Source organism: Haemaphysalis longicornis, unplaced genomic scaffold (genome assembly GCF_048455015.1).
Source record: "Haemaphysalis longicornis isolate Haplotype H1 unplaced genomic scaffold, Haemaphysalis longicornis Haplotype H1 scaffold_16, whole genome shotgun sequence".
NCBI classification, from domain to species: Eukaryota; Metazoa; Arthropoda; class Arachnida; order Ixodida; family Ixodidae; genus Haemaphysalis; species Haemaphysalis longicornis.
Window position 1 is genome coordinate 22,140,134 of NW_027526266.1, and position 16,850 is coordinate 22,156,983.

General features: G+C 48.0%; 1 protein-coding gene across 1 annotated transcript in view; it reads right to left on the reverse strand.

The window, feature by feature from the left end:
• Positions 1 to 16,850, reverse strand: part of LOC144166063 (dermonecrotic toxin SPH-like) — a 109,126-nt gene that overhangs the window by 16,662 nt on the left and 75,614 nt on the right. The window contains exons 2-3 of the mRNA XM_077695722.1: positions 12,324 to 12,396; positions 3,785 to 4,115 (exon numbers count right to left, since the gene is read on the reverse strand). Coding sequence (XP_077551848.1) covers positions 3,785 to 4,115; positions 12,324 to 12,396 — 404 coding nt within the window. The remainder of the gene's footprint in view (positions 1 to 3,784; positions 4,116 to 12,323; positions 12,397 to 16,850) is intronic.

Here is a 16,850-nt window from a genome sequence, read left to right on the forward strand (position 1 = left end):
TCACTATTTGTAGAGCGACGTGATTGAATTTAACGGACATCGCGTGGGTAATCGTTGTGGGTGCCGTTTACAGCTTTGCTTTCCAGCCACATTCATAGGCTGGATTGGCGCTAATTTTTGGGGGGCTACGCAACCGTGGAAATTGTGGTCTCTCTATCTGTCTGTCGAATTACGAGTCCGCCGTCTAAGAGCAAACAACGCTCGATAGCAAACTAAGTTAGATAAAACCGTTCGAAAGAACTAAAACGGTTGCCATGGCTTACACAATTGACCTTTTGCGTTTTTATTATTTAAGTTTTGTCGCAAGCCGTCTTTTTCTTGCAGTGGATTTTCTTCGCCATCCAATTCTTTGCCATCAAATTTTCTGATGTCATCCCACATCGAGTAATTCGTCTCTACTTGTAGTCGCGTCTCTCGATCGGCTTTCGACGCAACCTATCCACTCAAGAGGCCCTCGTTCAGTATCATTGTAATTTCTACAGAGACCGTCCAAAACGAGACCACACCTGTATAACTCTCACTACACCTCAAAAAAGCCTTTGACAATGCCCTACACCATGCATAACATCCCTCAGGCACTTCTACCACTTATCTATAACTTTCTATAGCCATCCGTTTGGCCATGTCTAATCTGATGATTTCCACATGCCAGATCGCGGAGCACCACATGGACCGGTCCTCTCACCCAAACGCTTTAACCTCGTCCTGGTCCCACTTTGCCGCTCACTCCTGACAATCCCACACAACGGAGTTCACTGTGCGCAGATGACATTACCCTGTGGGTCCACTCTGGGTCATACCATCACATTGAAACAGCACTCCGACACGGCCTCAACCAAGTTATAGGCCACATCGAACCTTTGGCGCTCCAGTGCGCCGCACAAAAATCCGCTCTCCTCACTTTTACGCCCGCTCGCAACAAACTCCCTCCAAACCCACACATCCAGCTTTTTATAAACTTGGAGCCACTACCCCACAAATAGCACCTTAGTCATACGCCTCATCCTCACACACAAGAAATCACCCACACCCACCCTCCAGCCGGTAAAACATACGTTACCCAAACCACGCATCTTATTATTCGGATCGCCACCGAACACCATCGCAGCACGGAAAAGGACCGCCTCTGTCTCGTGCACAGTGTTCTACTCAACTTGTACCACCTACGCTACCTGAAGGTTACATCCACCCGAATCGACTCCTTTGATGCCCTCCTCCATAGGAGGACGTATATAGGCATGCACTCCTGCTTCCCCCTTACGTACCAACGCATCGCGTACTCGACCATACGCAAAGACCATACGCCAACACCTAACGAGACGCCCATTACATCTCCCAACGCACGCGCCTCGCTTCCTGTTCTGTAGGGCACTGCATTCTTAATTCTCTAAACATACTCCCACCCACCATCCAAATCCCCCACTATCCATTCCACTTAACATCCGTAACAGCATCCAAATCCATCCCATTTCTTGCTACATGCAACCAACTTCCCACGTGGCCCTGCATTTAGCACGAGCGAACATCCACGTCGAACTATACCCACCATCGCTTCACACTAGAAACTCATGCCACCCCCTTCCCTCAGAAACATGCACACTGTAGCTGTTGTTGGCCAACATACACCACCAAACGTCACGGCGGCTACCATCCTAACTACCAACACAACCACGGCGGAGGCAGTAGCCATTGCCTTCGCTCTCACCCAGTGGCCCACCATTGAATTCGTTCTACCTGGCTCTCATCAGGCCATCCGCCATTATATTCCTGGTAACATCTCTCCGATGGCACTGCAAAGTCTCTCCAAAAATCCTCCATCTGACTTCATGATCCTGTTGGGGACGCCAGCCCACGCAGGCGTAGGCGCTAATGAAGTGGTGCACGCACGGGCTCGCCAACGTTTTGACCGGGTCGCCATTTTAGCCACGCCTACAAGCGGTGCCCTTGCAGGCAAGCCAACCTCCCTCCTGCACTACAGGGATATTGCTCTCCACTACCGCCTCCGCCGCCGCCGATATCCACTCCCGCAAACACGTCTCCTCGGGGCAGGCCACATGATGCATATCTATACAAACACACACCTTCCCACACAGAACACAATTATTACACAGTCATCCACACCTCTTTACTGCCCCTACCAGCCCAGCCTGCAGAGCACTCGACACTCACTACCGTTCCCTCTGCAAATGTCCTGTAGATCCATACACACCCGTTCCCCCCTCAGCTCTGGGAGCAGATGTTGCGCGACCCAGTGGAGTCGGGTCAAGTCTTGACCAGATCCTGAGCCCTGGCGGCTGTGGCGGCCCTCTAGGCCTCCTCCATCCTCAGTAACTGATCTCGAAGGGCGAAATACCGTCTTCCTTCCTTTTCGGAAACCAACCACTCTGTTTTCCTGATATTATACCGGTTGTCCGTTCTCCGCTTTCGATGCCCAGCCTAAGTGCACTTGTTCTGCTTTATTTGAGCAGTGTTGTCTTCAAACCGAATTTGTTCTCCGATAAAAGGCGGTTGCTTCTTATCCGTAAGCGTTACTCTTGTCATCCTTCTCTGCAAGGCTCGTTTGGCTGACCTTATTTCTTTTTCAAATTGCTTAATAAGGCGCCAAGAGTCGGTCCCGTAAGTGATGTGTTGCTATATGCCTAAGCTATGACAGCTTTCATTCATGGGTGTGGGTTCGTTTACCCAGTATTTTGTTCCCTGATATTGACACTTTATGGAACCACATTTTCGGCTATGGTCTCAATAAAACCACAGAAAACGACGCGTTCTTTATGGGTGGGAGTTTGACAATCTTCTACATAGCAACAATTTATACATAAATTGAGTGGAGAAACATATTTTCGCACATAGGAAGCAGTAGCGTGCAGCATGCAGAAACATACGGTTATAGTGTTTTCTTGCATTCTCTGCCAAATTTCGCCTTATATCTCAGGGCAAGTCCCGAACAATCTTTCAGAAATACTTGTTCATTTCGATTATGCAAAACTGTTTTCCCGAATCACCCGGGCTAACTGGACTTGACTTACGTATCATATGAAGCGCGACACCAAGCATTGGTTTCTTGAGATGTGAAATATTCGTTTTTTATACGGATATCAGATCCCCATCCCGAAACAGAAAGCCCATGACCGCTGGTCAAACGAAGCGTACAGGATGCTGCTTCGAAAGATTTCAGTAGCTCTCAATGTAAAACACGAAAAGGCGGGAACAGTTTTTTGTGTGCTACGTATGTTTAGTTTATTGCATCTTAATCTTCGGGTAAAGTAGCATTTGCTACCAGAAGAGTATTTTAAAGCCCTTTCACTACTGTGAAATTGGAGGACCAGTGAAGGTGTACACGTTGACTTGAGTTATGTATGGAATAACAATTTTTATTGAATAAACGCTGTTGCAGTTAACACAAGATAGTTTTGTGTTATTCGTTTCGGCAGAGTTACAATTAAACAAGTGTTACAGCCATTTTCTGTAGCAATACTCCCTCTGCAGACGCCAAGTACTTACAGCAGACTGGCATTCTGTAACGCTTACATCTTCACTGCGGACTTATTACGACAAGAGTTGTCTTAGTGGCCAATTTGGGTACAATTGTTGTCAACATACCAATAGTAGAGACCTACAGAGCATTCTATGCTACCTCTGGAACGAGCGCATAGGTCTGTAGCGAGTGCGTGCAATTTTTTTTCGTCAAGACCCGATAAACGCGGGCAATTTTGGGCAGAACCTAGCGTAAGACATGATCGCTGTAATAACAGTAATACGACAGATATGCCTGAAGTCAACTCACGGAAGCTGCTGACATTCCGAATGTGCTCCAGAAAGCTGGCCATTTTCTCTCGCTTGAAGCATCCCCTGAAGCAGTCGCATGGAGTACCATGAAAGGTGCCCAGGACAGTGCCATTCTTGTCGAACTCAATATCAGATTCCAGGGCGTTGGAGCCCCTCGCCAAGTACTCGTCCACCTCTTCAATAGAGTTCACCATGTGGCCAATGATAAAGAAAGGCCGCCGGTGATGACCGTGGCCCTCTTTCTTCACGCCGTCGCTGCCTGCGTCGATGGGTGGGCTTTTGCAACCTTTGTCATCGCCGTGTTGGATGCCCAGACCTGGCACGAGCTCCTTTAAATAAAAAAAAAACAGTTAGCTTTGTCCTGCTTCAAACGCTTAGCCCCTTTCAAAATTGGCTCCTGTAACTGACTTTTAGGTAAGGTCAAATTACTCTGGTTGAAGTGCACAGAGTTTGAAGGCACCTTTCAAGGCATGTTTCAAGACGGCTTTGCTCAGTCATGCTTCGACCTAATTTGGTGTATTCCTTTTTATGTGGGGCACATTTCCTCAGAAAAAAAAAACTTTACAGGCACAGTTAATATATAGTTACGACTAGACATGGGAGTGTCGCTGTAAACAGGCAAAATACATTAGAAAAAATTCAGTGCCCTTACACTCTGTCAAGAAGGATGATCATCGAAGCTTTGGTGGGTAATGCTAGAGTTGTCTCTGCATCTAATTTTCAAATGGTTTGTTTTCGGATAGTACCGGGAAAATATCAGTTACAGCTGTTTTCTGTAACCATGCTGCCTCCGTACATGGCCTCGTATTGACAGCAGACCGTAATTCTGCAACCTTACTAAGTTCGTTGTGAACTAACTCATCATGAGAAGTAAATGAAACATGGCGTAATAATAGAGTCGCATTAGTGGCTAATTTCGTATTTGTTTCTGAATACCTTAGATGGCACACGAATTAGCGCCGTTTGCTGTAATCATATTCCCTCCACTGTTGGCCATTCTTCACTGGGCAACACACTATGTATAAAAGCCATCACACAACGACTAAGTTTACACCCATCCCCTTCAAGTCGGCGTCACCTGTAAGGACAAATGCATTGCTCGCAAGACACTTTTCCTTTCGCCATATAAGCCTTTATTGAGAATATGAAGGCTTTTAGAGCTATTGCATTTTGTTATGATTGTCATCTATACCGGGAACCAGTTTTTGCGGGGCGGAGAAACCAGCTCGAGAAAAGCGTGAAACAATACCAGCAGAGACTGTCGCCACGGCTAGCGCTAGGACAGCTCCGCTGGTAAAAGAATCAACACGTCCATTGTTATAGCAGCAATATATTATTACCAATTTTAAACCGAATACACAATGGAATCCCGTTAAGGAGAGCTCGAATGGACCAGGAAAATTCCTTCGCATTATAAGAAATGTGCCTTAAACGGAGGTATTCTGCATCGTGGGCGTGACAACAGATCAAAAGTGCTGTCCGTCTTAGCCGTAGATTTCGTCTTCAACGTAGTCTACTCCAAATAAAAACGGTTGAATAAAATTATAAAGAGATCTGACATAAACCAATGATATTCTAACAGGCCCTTTGGGAGAGAGCTTGAAGACGATCAGGACGACGTACTTTCCAGCACTTATACGGTTCGCTTGTTAATAGCGAAGAAATCGCTATGCGTTCGGCTAGGGCAGCTGTGTTTTGTGACCCTACTGCGGAGTTTCCCACCTTCGCAGTTTGTGAATACATCTCCACCCTGGTAACAGTCGTTACCTGGTAACAGTCTTGGTAGGGGTGCCAAGTCTAGATCACATACGGGTGTACATGTTTCCTAGTGGGCGCTGCTAAGTGACCATTTGTGTTAGCTAGCAACACGTTTTAACATGCATCCACGTGCCTCTGATGGTCTACTTGAGCGACCTGGATAGCCGCATCTCGATGTACTGGTTTCCTTTAAGGATAGCGAATGTGAACCCCGTAGGCTACGTTTTTAAAGCAAACCTTTCTACCTCTACCAGCCAATGGTTCCTTCGCAGCGTGCGGAACAGTAAACTCCCAACGCAGCGGAATCGGCGGGGAGAGGGCGGGGGTGTAGTTTTCACTCATTGAGTACACTGTAGATGGCGCGGCGAAGTTTGCCAGCATTGTGCGCGCGGAGGTGCCCGCTCGCCGGCGGGCGCGTCGGCAGTACGGCTTTCGCGTATGCTTAGCCAAGGTTGTTTTGGGCCTGCTTTGACTCATCTTCACGTCCATTGCGCGCTTCCTTCGCACGGATTGATTAACTTGTTCGAAACCACCTCTTGGATAATCCGGACCCGATGGAAGTAAGTGGTCATACGGCGAAGCTACGTTAAGGATTGGTTTGAATGGCGGGAAAACAAAATGTAGAGACCACAACAGACATCTGGCCGCTACAGAAACGCTACCTTTTGCGCACTGCTGGCCACGAGTGGGAGCGTTTTCTAAATTGATGACTACCACATCGGCTGTGTTATAAGAGAGATTTGAAAAGACGGAAGGACCAACAGGTCCTCATAAATAGCGATTATAAAAGTTCCCCCAGCTTTCTCGCAATTCCCAAACTTACTAAACTAAAAAGTTTAAATCGGTACAAATGGGAGCCACTAAGCTCACATGCCGAATTGTTTCGGTGCCTACGCTTGTGTCGCGCGGTGGTGTAGCCCTCAGCTAGCACATCAGGATGGCTAGGTTTCGCTGTCGCACTCTTCGAAAGACGTTCTTCTCCGTTTGTTGTTTCACCCGACTCACGGTCATGCTACAGCGGGTGCGTCCACTGCTCTAGCCCGGCCGTGGCCGACGCTGCTGCTGCGTTCGCGATGCCACCCCCGGGAAATCCATCTAACGGGTGGCAGAATCACTGGTTTCACTCTTTGTAGAGTCCCGTGTGTAAATTCAAGTGACGTCGCATGGGCAATAGTTGTGGGTGTCGTTTAAATCTTTGCTTTCCAACCTCCTTGGCAGCGTGGATAGGAGCCAATTTTTTTATGCCTTTAGTTGTTGATTGTATTTGATGGATAATATTTTTTGTCACGCTTATTTATTAAAAGTGATGGGTTCGTGAGGCTTGGGAAGTAAAGTGGTATCTGGGTGGCGCCACTGAGGCGGTATACTGTGCCGTTAGTCCAGTGGTGGTCGTAACAGGCAAGGAGGGATTCTAAGTGGTCGTCGTCAAGGTTACGAAGTAGCTTGTACGTTATTAAATCGTGTCCGGGTGCTGTTGTGCGGGTTAGCCGGGTGAGTGCTTGCGTGAGCTCGTCCATGGTAAAAGGGCCATCGAGCTGAGGATTGGGAGTGCCAGCGTCCTAGGAGTCCACTACCACCACGACGGCTCCGGGGCCGCGTACCTCCCCAAACTTATACAGACAGTCTCCCAACTTACACACTTAATTCAACGAATATGCTCTCGCCGACACGGACTCAAGAAAACAGATAACTGTCGGATCATTCAAGCAATGCTGATCAGCCGCATCACCTACGGGGCACCCTATCTTACCTTAAAACCACAAGAACATGCCAAGATTGATGTCATAATACGCAAATCTTATAAGACGGCCCTCAGCCTGCCTACCTTCACTTCTACCGACCGCTCATTGAAACTGGGTCTACATAACATCCTCTCAAAAATTATTGAGGCCATTCTCCAAAACCAACTACAGCGCCTACAACTCACACCCACCGGTCGTCATCTGCTGAAAACGCTAGGCCGGAAGGTGGTACAAACTCTGGACTCGCCACAACGCATACCTCCATCAATGCGACACCACATCCATGTCCTCCCCATTCCGCGTCATAAGCACCCTACATACAACGCCGGCCGTCGTCAGCATCGTACACGCCTCCTCGTAAGAAAATACGGCAGCGACCCGACCACCCTCTATACGGACGCCTCTCCCTATCCTCAACGACCAGCTCACGTCGCCACTGTTGCCCGCTTCGACAATGCCTTCCTCACCTCGGCAACTGTCTGCACAGCGTCTACTATCACGGCCGAAGAAGCTGTCATTGCCCTTGCAATGACCCAAGCCATGAGTCCCAGCATAACAATACTGCCTGACTCACAAGCTGCCAGCCGTCGTTTTGCGCTTGGACGAGTCTCGGCTCTTACCCTGGCCATTCTTTCTCAATGCCCCACCCTCCCTCATGCCCGCATAGTGTGGGCTCAAATGACCTCGTGTTGCGCGGACTAGGAAACGCCTAAGCGAATGCCGTAGCGCTCGCTCGAGGCCGCTTCATCCTCCACGGAATTTCAGAGTAGGCGTTCCGTCAGCTGTGCAACGACGCTTGGTAATGAAGAGGGCGTTTTAACGACACCCTCGTCATTTTTGCTCATTCTGGCACCTTGTCTGGCACACAAATGACATCGATGTCGACCACTGGATCAGTTTGTTTGACCGTGCGAACGCTCACGACACGTGAGATTTTACTGCCAAGCTATAACATTTGATCTTTTACCTTAAGTGCACGATACGCCTGTGGGTCTATCCGTACTAGGAAGAGTTGACAACCTGGGAAGTGTGCACAAAGAAGCGGCGGAACGTGTTCGTCCAGACACTATGTAGCCAACTTGCTCCTCAAAGGAGCTTGTGTCGCGCGGCCATTCCTGTCTGAGAGACGGCGTGTTATACCAATTGGCGGCTGTGCCCCTCCCTCGAGCTGTTGCAACTCGTCGTCTTCCTTTGCATTGGCGATTGTTTCGTCAAGAGCTGCTTACGCTCTCACTGAGTGATGTAATCAGGGGGCAAGCTCACGGTTTACACCTCGGGGGAGGGCTGCTTCAACTAGTCGGCAGAGGGTGTTCGGTAATTGCTAGTACTGATGACGGCACGGGGCGTACAAATGCGGTTTGTTTCTTTGTTTATTTAGGCAGAGTACAAGTAAACCGTGCAAAGTAGAATAATTCGGCGAGGCCATTATAGTGTTAGTACCGAGGGCGATTTTCTGGGTTGATAGGCACGAAAGATGTTGCATAAACTAAACTACCTGCGTGTCAAGGAACTACGGCCCAGACGGAGTAACCGTACGTCTTTATTCCTAGACGAAACAACTTGTGGTGGTGATGACGATGTTGTCCGAGTGACAGTTCCTGATATTTGGACATCTTCTTTTTGAACTAGTACCACCCAAAAGACATCCTATGGTTTCTACCTCACGTCAGACGGTCGGTAGGAGGCTTGGCTGCAAAAAAGTGCCTGCTATCTCGAAGACCATGCCTCACATGGTGAATGCTAAGAGCTTTATAATTCGCACTAGTCATTTAGTACGCAGCGTGAGATGACCTCAGCTCACTGCGATCAGCCTGCCGAGGTTGAGCAACAGTACTGAATCCGTCAGCCTCACTTGAAAATTGTTTCTTCTTTCAATATCATCATCAGCAGCAGCATCACGATTGTTTCAACGTTAGACGTGGCAAACACTAAGCGGTCATCAGCAAAATTTTGGTTTCACAAACGGCACCGGGTTTTGCGCTTCGTGATCCCACACAAAACCGCCAAGTTTCCCATGCCTTCGTTGTAGTCTTCCTTAAAACAGTGTTTAATTTTTACGCGAATCACAGAAGTCAGCTAGCCAAACACAGCGGATGTGGGAGCATGTGTACACCAAGGTGTAAGTTAAAGGGGCCGTGCTCATGAAGACAAAGGACAAGTTAGTTCATTCGAAAGATTGTGTCCATAGAATCATACTGACACAACTTTTAGGGCTAATTTCGCTCAAATAAGCTGCATAATTTAGAAAAAAATGGAATGGCCACGCGACCCACTAGCTCATTTCCCGCAACAGAACCTATGGTGTCATACCAGCCAGCTCTGCGATTGGCGGAGTCCCGGAAAAGCAAACGCAAGTTAGGCGGGGCTCATAATCCTGCAGCGCGAGCTATTTTCGCTTAAACATGATGCATATATTTATTTTAAAGACGCAAGAATGGCGGAGAAAACATAGTAGTTACGAAAGTGCACGGAAAGAGAGAAGTACCAGAGCGCGCTGTTCTTGGTACTGCGCACGCTAGGCGTGTTATAGCTGCGCAGCAGTATTGCACTTTCGGGTTGTCTGACACGACACCGGCCGATTGTCATGTGACATCGTCTTACGTTACCATGTTTGCTGAGTTATACCCCATGTTTCACAAAACGAGTACTTTCTACCGTAACAAAAAATTGGCTCCAATCCGTTCTGTGAAGGTTGTTGGAAAGCAAAGCTTTAAACGACACTTACAACAATTGGCCCTGCGACGTTACTTGAATTCACACACGTGGCTTTACAAAGAGTAAAACCAGAGATTCTGCCAGCCGTTACCTGGAATTCGCGGGGGCGGCTTCCCGAACACAGCAGCAGCGTCGGCCACGGCCGGGCTTAGAGCGGCGGAAGCCGCCGCTGTATCCCGGCCATGAGTCAGGAGAAAGAAAACAGAGAGGAGCGTCTTTCGAAGGGTGAGACAGCGGAACCTAGACATTCTGATGTGCTAGCTTGGGGCTAAACCACCATGCGTCACAAGCGCAGACATCGAAACATCACGGCATGTGAGCCTTGTGATTCCCATTTATACCGATTTAAACTAGTTAGTTTAGTACGTTTGAGAATTGCGAGAAAGCTGACGAAGCTTTATTAATCGCTATTTATCAGAATTATCCAGTTCCTGCCTTCGCCTTTTGTAATACCTCTTAAAACACAACCCAATTGCTAATAAACAATCAAGAAAACGGAATCCCATTCGTGGCAAGCAGTTCGCAAAAGGTAGCGTTTCTCTTGCGGCCAGATGTCTGTATGTGGTTTGTACATTTTGTTTTACCGCTCTGCAAACCAATCCTAAACGTGTGTTTGCCCTACGACTACTTCATTCCAGCGGGTTGCGCGTTACCCTTGAGGTGCTGTCGAACACGTTAATCAAGCCGTGCGAAGGCACCGCGCAGTGGACCAAAGCTGCACCAAATTATGCCCATAACAACTGTCGCTAAAGCAGACTACAATGCCGTGCCGCCGACACGCCCGCCGATAAGAAGAGGCACTTGCGCGCGGCAAGGCTGGTTAACCATTCGCCGCGCCATGTCCAGTGTACGCCATGAGGAATCCGCCCACCCATTCTCCCCTCCACCGCGCCTACGGCGCGTTGGGAGTTTGTTGTCCCGCACGCCACAAAAGAACCGTTGGCTGGTATAGCTATAAAGCTTTGGTTTAAAACAAGCCAGGCACAAATACGGTCAAAAACAAACGACGGGAAAAGACCAGTTACGGTATGGTGCCGCCATCTAGGAGGATTGGCCATAAACGAGGCTTTGTAGTCCTCTGAAAGCCTAGTGCCGCTTTCGGGTTCGCTTGAAGACCTGTTTTTGTAACATCCTCGCAAACGACCTCAGGAAACACACGACTGGGCGGGAGAATCAAAATTTTAACGTAAAGTGAATAATTATTAGTGACTAAAGCATAGTTTGCACGCGGGAAAGCGCTGGGGGACTATAAAACACCAAATCTTACGAATAAAATAATATTGTACTTTGTCTGCATGGCACCTTTAAGGAAACAGAAAAGCCGGTGATCTTTATCCAAACGGCCGCACTTTTGGAGGCGACTAGTTAACTCCCTGGATGGAAGTGCCTAATTACCTCTCCAGCAACACCACAAGGTTCAGTTCTTTCTCCACTCCTTTTCAATCTCGCCCTCCTAGATTTGCCCCAGAAACTTGACGCCATCCCTCACATACATCACGCACTTTACGCAGACGACATCACCATATGGACAGACCCAGACTCCATGGGAAACTTCCAAGACAAGCTTCAGCAGGCTACCGACGTTGTTCACAACTATTTCTCCTCCGTGGGACTTCAAAGACCCCCCCCCCAAAAAAAAAAAAAAAAATCTGAGCTGGTAGTAGTCCATAAACATCCACCTGCTCTACAGAAAAAACCAGCCTGCATCCACCTCGACGGCCATACTATACGGCCCGGATCCTCCCTTAAGATTTTAGGCCTCACCATCCAGGCCAATACACGCAACAATGAAACTTTGTCTACGCTCTCCAAGGCTTTTAACCAAGTTTCCCACATGATTCGACGCGTTTCTAACCCCCGCCGTGGCATGAAAGAAAAAGGCATGGTTCGACTGGTCCAGTCTCTCCTTATCTCACGTGTCACGAATTTCGCACCGTACCTTATCCTCACCAAAAGTGACACGGGCACCATTGACCGGCTTATACGGAAAACATTCAAACAAGTGCTTAATCTTTCCATGAACACCTCCACCGCGCATCTTTTACAACTCGGCCTCCAGAACACGGTGTCAGAACATATTGAAGGCCATTTATATTGCCAACGTCACCGTCTCACCCAAACACCTGCGGGCTTAGCCCTCCTGAAAAGTCCTCACGTCCCATGCCAATCCACTACCTCTCAGCCCTTCCTCATAACTGGAGAAGTGTTATTCTGGTTCGCCCCTTTCCAAAAAATATGCACCCGGACCTACAACTCGGCCGCTGAAAAGCGCGAAGTCAAGCGCACGAGACCATCTGTGGAAAGCGTGCAGATGTCTCTTACACGGAAGCTAGCACCTACACCAACGGACAGCATCAGGTAGCCGTAGTCACCACCAAGACCACCGTCGAAGCTTCTGCAACAAGCGTGACATCGTCAACATCAATAGCCAAAGAGTGCGCAATCGCACTAGCCCTCATTCATACGAAGAACCCCGTAATAATCACAGATTCTTAAGCAGCCTGCAGAAGCTTTCTAGCCGCAACAGGGGCCGCTCAAATTTGAAACTACTGTCTCAGCATCAACCCTACCGGAAAGGCACCCTCATTTGGACTTCTGGCCATTCCTCGCTGACGGGCAATAACTTTGCTCACTAGCAAGCCTGCGCCCTGTCCCTCCAGGCTACTGAGGATATCGAACCGTCCGTCACTCTAATGACTTTTCAAGACATTACTCAATATTACCGGTCCGAACGACTGCACTTCCCTCCTCCATATCCTAAAATCTGTGAAGAATTGACTGATTGTGGTGTTTAACGCGCCGACGCAACGCAGGCGATGAGGCGCGCCGTAGTGGAGGGCTCCGGATTAATTTTGACCACCTGGGGATCTTTAACGTGCACCGAAATCTCGCACACACGGGCGTTTTTGCTTTTCGCCTCCATCAGAAAAGCGGCCGCCGCGGCCGGGAATCGAACCCGCGACCTCGTGCTCAGCAGCGCAACACCTTAGCCACTGAGCCACCGCGGCGGGTAAAATCTGAAAAGAAGAAGAATCCCTACCTCGCCGACTGCAGAGCAATACCTTCCTTCACCTAGCCCGCCTCCATCGCATGTTTCCAAAGCAATTTCCGGCCGAATGCAAGTTCTGCATACAATCTGGTACTCTTCCCCACATCATATTAGAGTTCAAGCACAACCCAACCTCCTCCCTCTTCCATCCTCCTTTCCCACCCCTGAGCTGTGGGAGAACCTGGTGACCAGCAGCTATCTGGACGTCCACACACTTTTGGCCTCCAGAGCGAAGGCTGCCGGCTCATCGCATGGCTTCCTGGAATAAGGAACCACTTCCACTTCACCGGCTCAATGAAGTGTTTTTCACTCACTCACTCACGCAACACCATTGCTTCTTTCGGTGGGAGCATTTTTTACGAATTTCTACCCTTTTTCAATAAAAATACACGTTAAATATTTCCCATGGTAGGTAATTGTCTTAAAGTTAGCGGAAAAATTTCACCACGTACTACATGACGAATACATCTGTTCACATGGGTCGCGTAACAACCTGGATCAAAGCATTTACTGAGACTTGTCGCATTTATTATAGTGATACCCACGTTAACATATTAACATATATTCGTTTCTCCTCTATAAACGGAAGTCACGAGTAATTTTCCTACATGTGCAGTCTAGTTCATAGATGCAGCTATTTTTATATCTTCATTCAATGGTGAATTTTAGATAACTCTCGCTCCACCTTATCGGTGTCTTAGGAGGCATTAGTGTTGTCATTTGTAGAGGTGCTGTTTAGTCTTGTGACGGGTCCTGCAAACTTATGTTTCGACCTGATGTAAATTATCTTTCAATACAAAGCAACCATTCCTAATCTAAAGAAAAGGGACACGCGTATTTACGTAGAAATTTCTTTTCCCGGGGGCTCTCAAAACGCCTGTCTAAAATAATCTGCAGCCCCCACTATACGACAAGTGTGCAGTCTTAGTAATCCGCCCATTTTCCTACAGGTAAACCGTAACGACTCTTAAGGTTTGTCGTTCACAAAAACGCTGGGGTTTAGTATCTTTAATTCAACGTAACCAACTTTAGTTTTTTGGAAGTCGGTCTCAAAAAGTTATGCGGAAATTGGCAACTTGTCATTAAACAGATCTATGAGATATATGAAATCGGAAAAATCCAGTGCCGCAATAAGACATGGTTTAGCCATTCATACCAAGCACGTCACCGCACTCTAGTCAAATTCCGGTCCAACCGCTGCCGTTCGCAAGCATTTACACTTTGAAGAAAGGTTTTTGGAAAGTGCTTTTGTCAAAATAAACCAGGCCTGTTTACTTGAACCTTACAAGGATGTTTTGCATTTTCTATATATAGTATTGACCAACCTGCCCTACGGAGGAGTCTGGGTTTGGGGGAAATATAATTAAATAATCTTAAACCCTGCCGTTAACCATACCTTACCGGAGTGTACTTGTCCGCATATTTTTAGTGCAAGACATTAAAGGAACACATAAGAATCTTCAAACCAGGTACGAAGCTGATACAACGTGTTCTATACCTTGAGGAGTCCAGCCGCTTTCTTAATTTTGCTTTCCACCACACGAAGGACAGGAGATGTGAGAACACCAACGGGATCTGTAATCTAAACTAAATGATGTCGTTAGGTGTGCGTAATAGTCATCAGAAGAAAAAAAATTGGCTCCAATTCACACTTGAAGGTGGTTGGAAAGCATAGCTTTAAACGACACCCATAACAATTGCCCATGTGATGTCACTTAAATTCACACATTTGGCTCTACAAAGAGGGCAACAAGAGAGTCTCGCAGCCGTTACTTGGAATTCGCGGGGGCGGCGTCTCGAACGCAGCAGCGTCTGCGACGGCCAGGCTAGACCAGTGGACGCCGCCGCCGTAGCGCAGCCGTGCGTCGGCAAAAAAGAAAACGGAGATGACTGTCTTTCCAAGGGTGAGGCAGCGGAACCTCGCAATCCTGATGTGATAACTCGGGGCTACACCACTGCGCGACACATGCGTAGACGCCGAAAGAATTCGGCATGTGAGCTTAGTGATTCCCATTTATAACGGTTTAGACTGGTTGGTTTAGAAGCTTGAGGATTTCGAGAAAGCTGAGGGAACTTTTATAATCGCTATTTATCAAGACCAGTTGCACTTTGTGTCTTTTGTAATACCTCCTAAAATACAACCGAATTGGTATTCATCAATCCAGAAAACGGAACCCCATTAGTGGCAAGCAGTTCGCGAAAGGTAGCGTTTCTCTAGCGGCCAAATGTCTGTGTGTGGTCTCTACATTTTGTTTTACCGTCCTTCAAACCAATCCTTAACGTTTCTTTGCCGTATGACCACATCATTCCGTCGGATCCTGGTTACCCCGGAGGTGCTGTCGAACAAGTTAATCAAGCCGTGCGAAGGAACCGCGTAAAGGAAGCGAAGCAGCGCCAAATCAGGCCTAAAACAACCGTCTCTATAGCATACAAGAAAGATCGCTGACGCACCCGCCGGCGAGTAGGCAGCTCCACGTGGGGAACGCTGGGTAAATTCACCGCGACACTTACAGCGTGCTCCGTGATTTAAACCCACCGCCGCCCCCCGCCTCCCCCCTCCGCTGACTCCACCGCGTTGGGAGTATATTGCCCCGCACGCCTCGAAATAACCATGTGCCGGTAGAGGTAGAACACTTTGGCTTTAAAAAGTCCCGGGCCATCTCCAGTAACGTGTAACCTCGGGAAGAGCGAAGCCTGTATTGTAAATGTGTATTCAACAACTGCAAGCCTCCCTCTTTCCAGACGGCGCGCTCTCATCGGGCGGCGGAGAAGTGCCGGTGGGAGGAACAATCGCGCGCTTGCTGAGGCGGTGGCGCCCTCTCTTGCGTTGAACCGGATTTAAGGAATTAAATGAGAGTCAGACTCGCCGCAAGTTGTCTTCGTATCTAGCTTGTTTTCTAGCGCGAGGCGTTGGAAAAAGAGTGTCCCGGTGTTTTGCTACAATAACTACATCAGGCGGCTGAAGACGCGGACAGCCGGAGCACCTAAGGGGCTGCGCCCCTAATAACACGTGTTTCATTGAGCTTAAGTTACTTAAAGTGATGTCGTTTGAGAAGGCTGTTTTTTGTCATATTTAGCAATATATTCTTACTCTCAACTAAGAGTGATTCTTTAGGGAAAGTGCACCATAACTTTGTTAGAACTTCATTAGGCGCTGTTGAAATCACGGGGTTTGAGAGTCCTGGTTATCCGCATAATATTGTGACTTCATGAACTGTTTGCCGTTCACGCAGGCGTGGTATTCTTTTTTAAAGAAAAGAAGGAACACGTCTGCCCGATACTGGGTTCGTTGTGCCTTCTAATGGGATGATATTTTGCGCCCGTGATGCAATTAGTTGCAAGCTGCCCTAATACTCGTAGAGTGAATGATCCGGCACAGGGTGAGCGCGGTAATTTCTTGTTGCGAAACCATGTTTTCTTATATGGCCTTACCGAGGACGTGTTAAATACCAAATGCATAGTTTAGATGCTGAGAATGGCTGCAGTGAAGGAATTAGAGTAATGTTCGTGAAATCGCTGATTGCCTTTGTATACTAACCAGTGTTTCTACAGAACGGGACATTTAACCGTTCGCGAAACCCTCCCCCAAAACTGGCTTAGTAACGAAACTGGCTAGAGCTGCGTGTACTTCACCAAATCGTGCACCTTCAAGCCTTGAAAAGAGCCGAAGTTTGGAAGCGTACTGGTATTGGGTCAAACTCTCGCTCTTTTTGTGCGGCGTAATAATGCCCGAATAAGGATGCACCGAAAGTAATGTTGGAAGTCACCGAGAGATGTCGAGGTGGTCCTGCTGGCAGGCA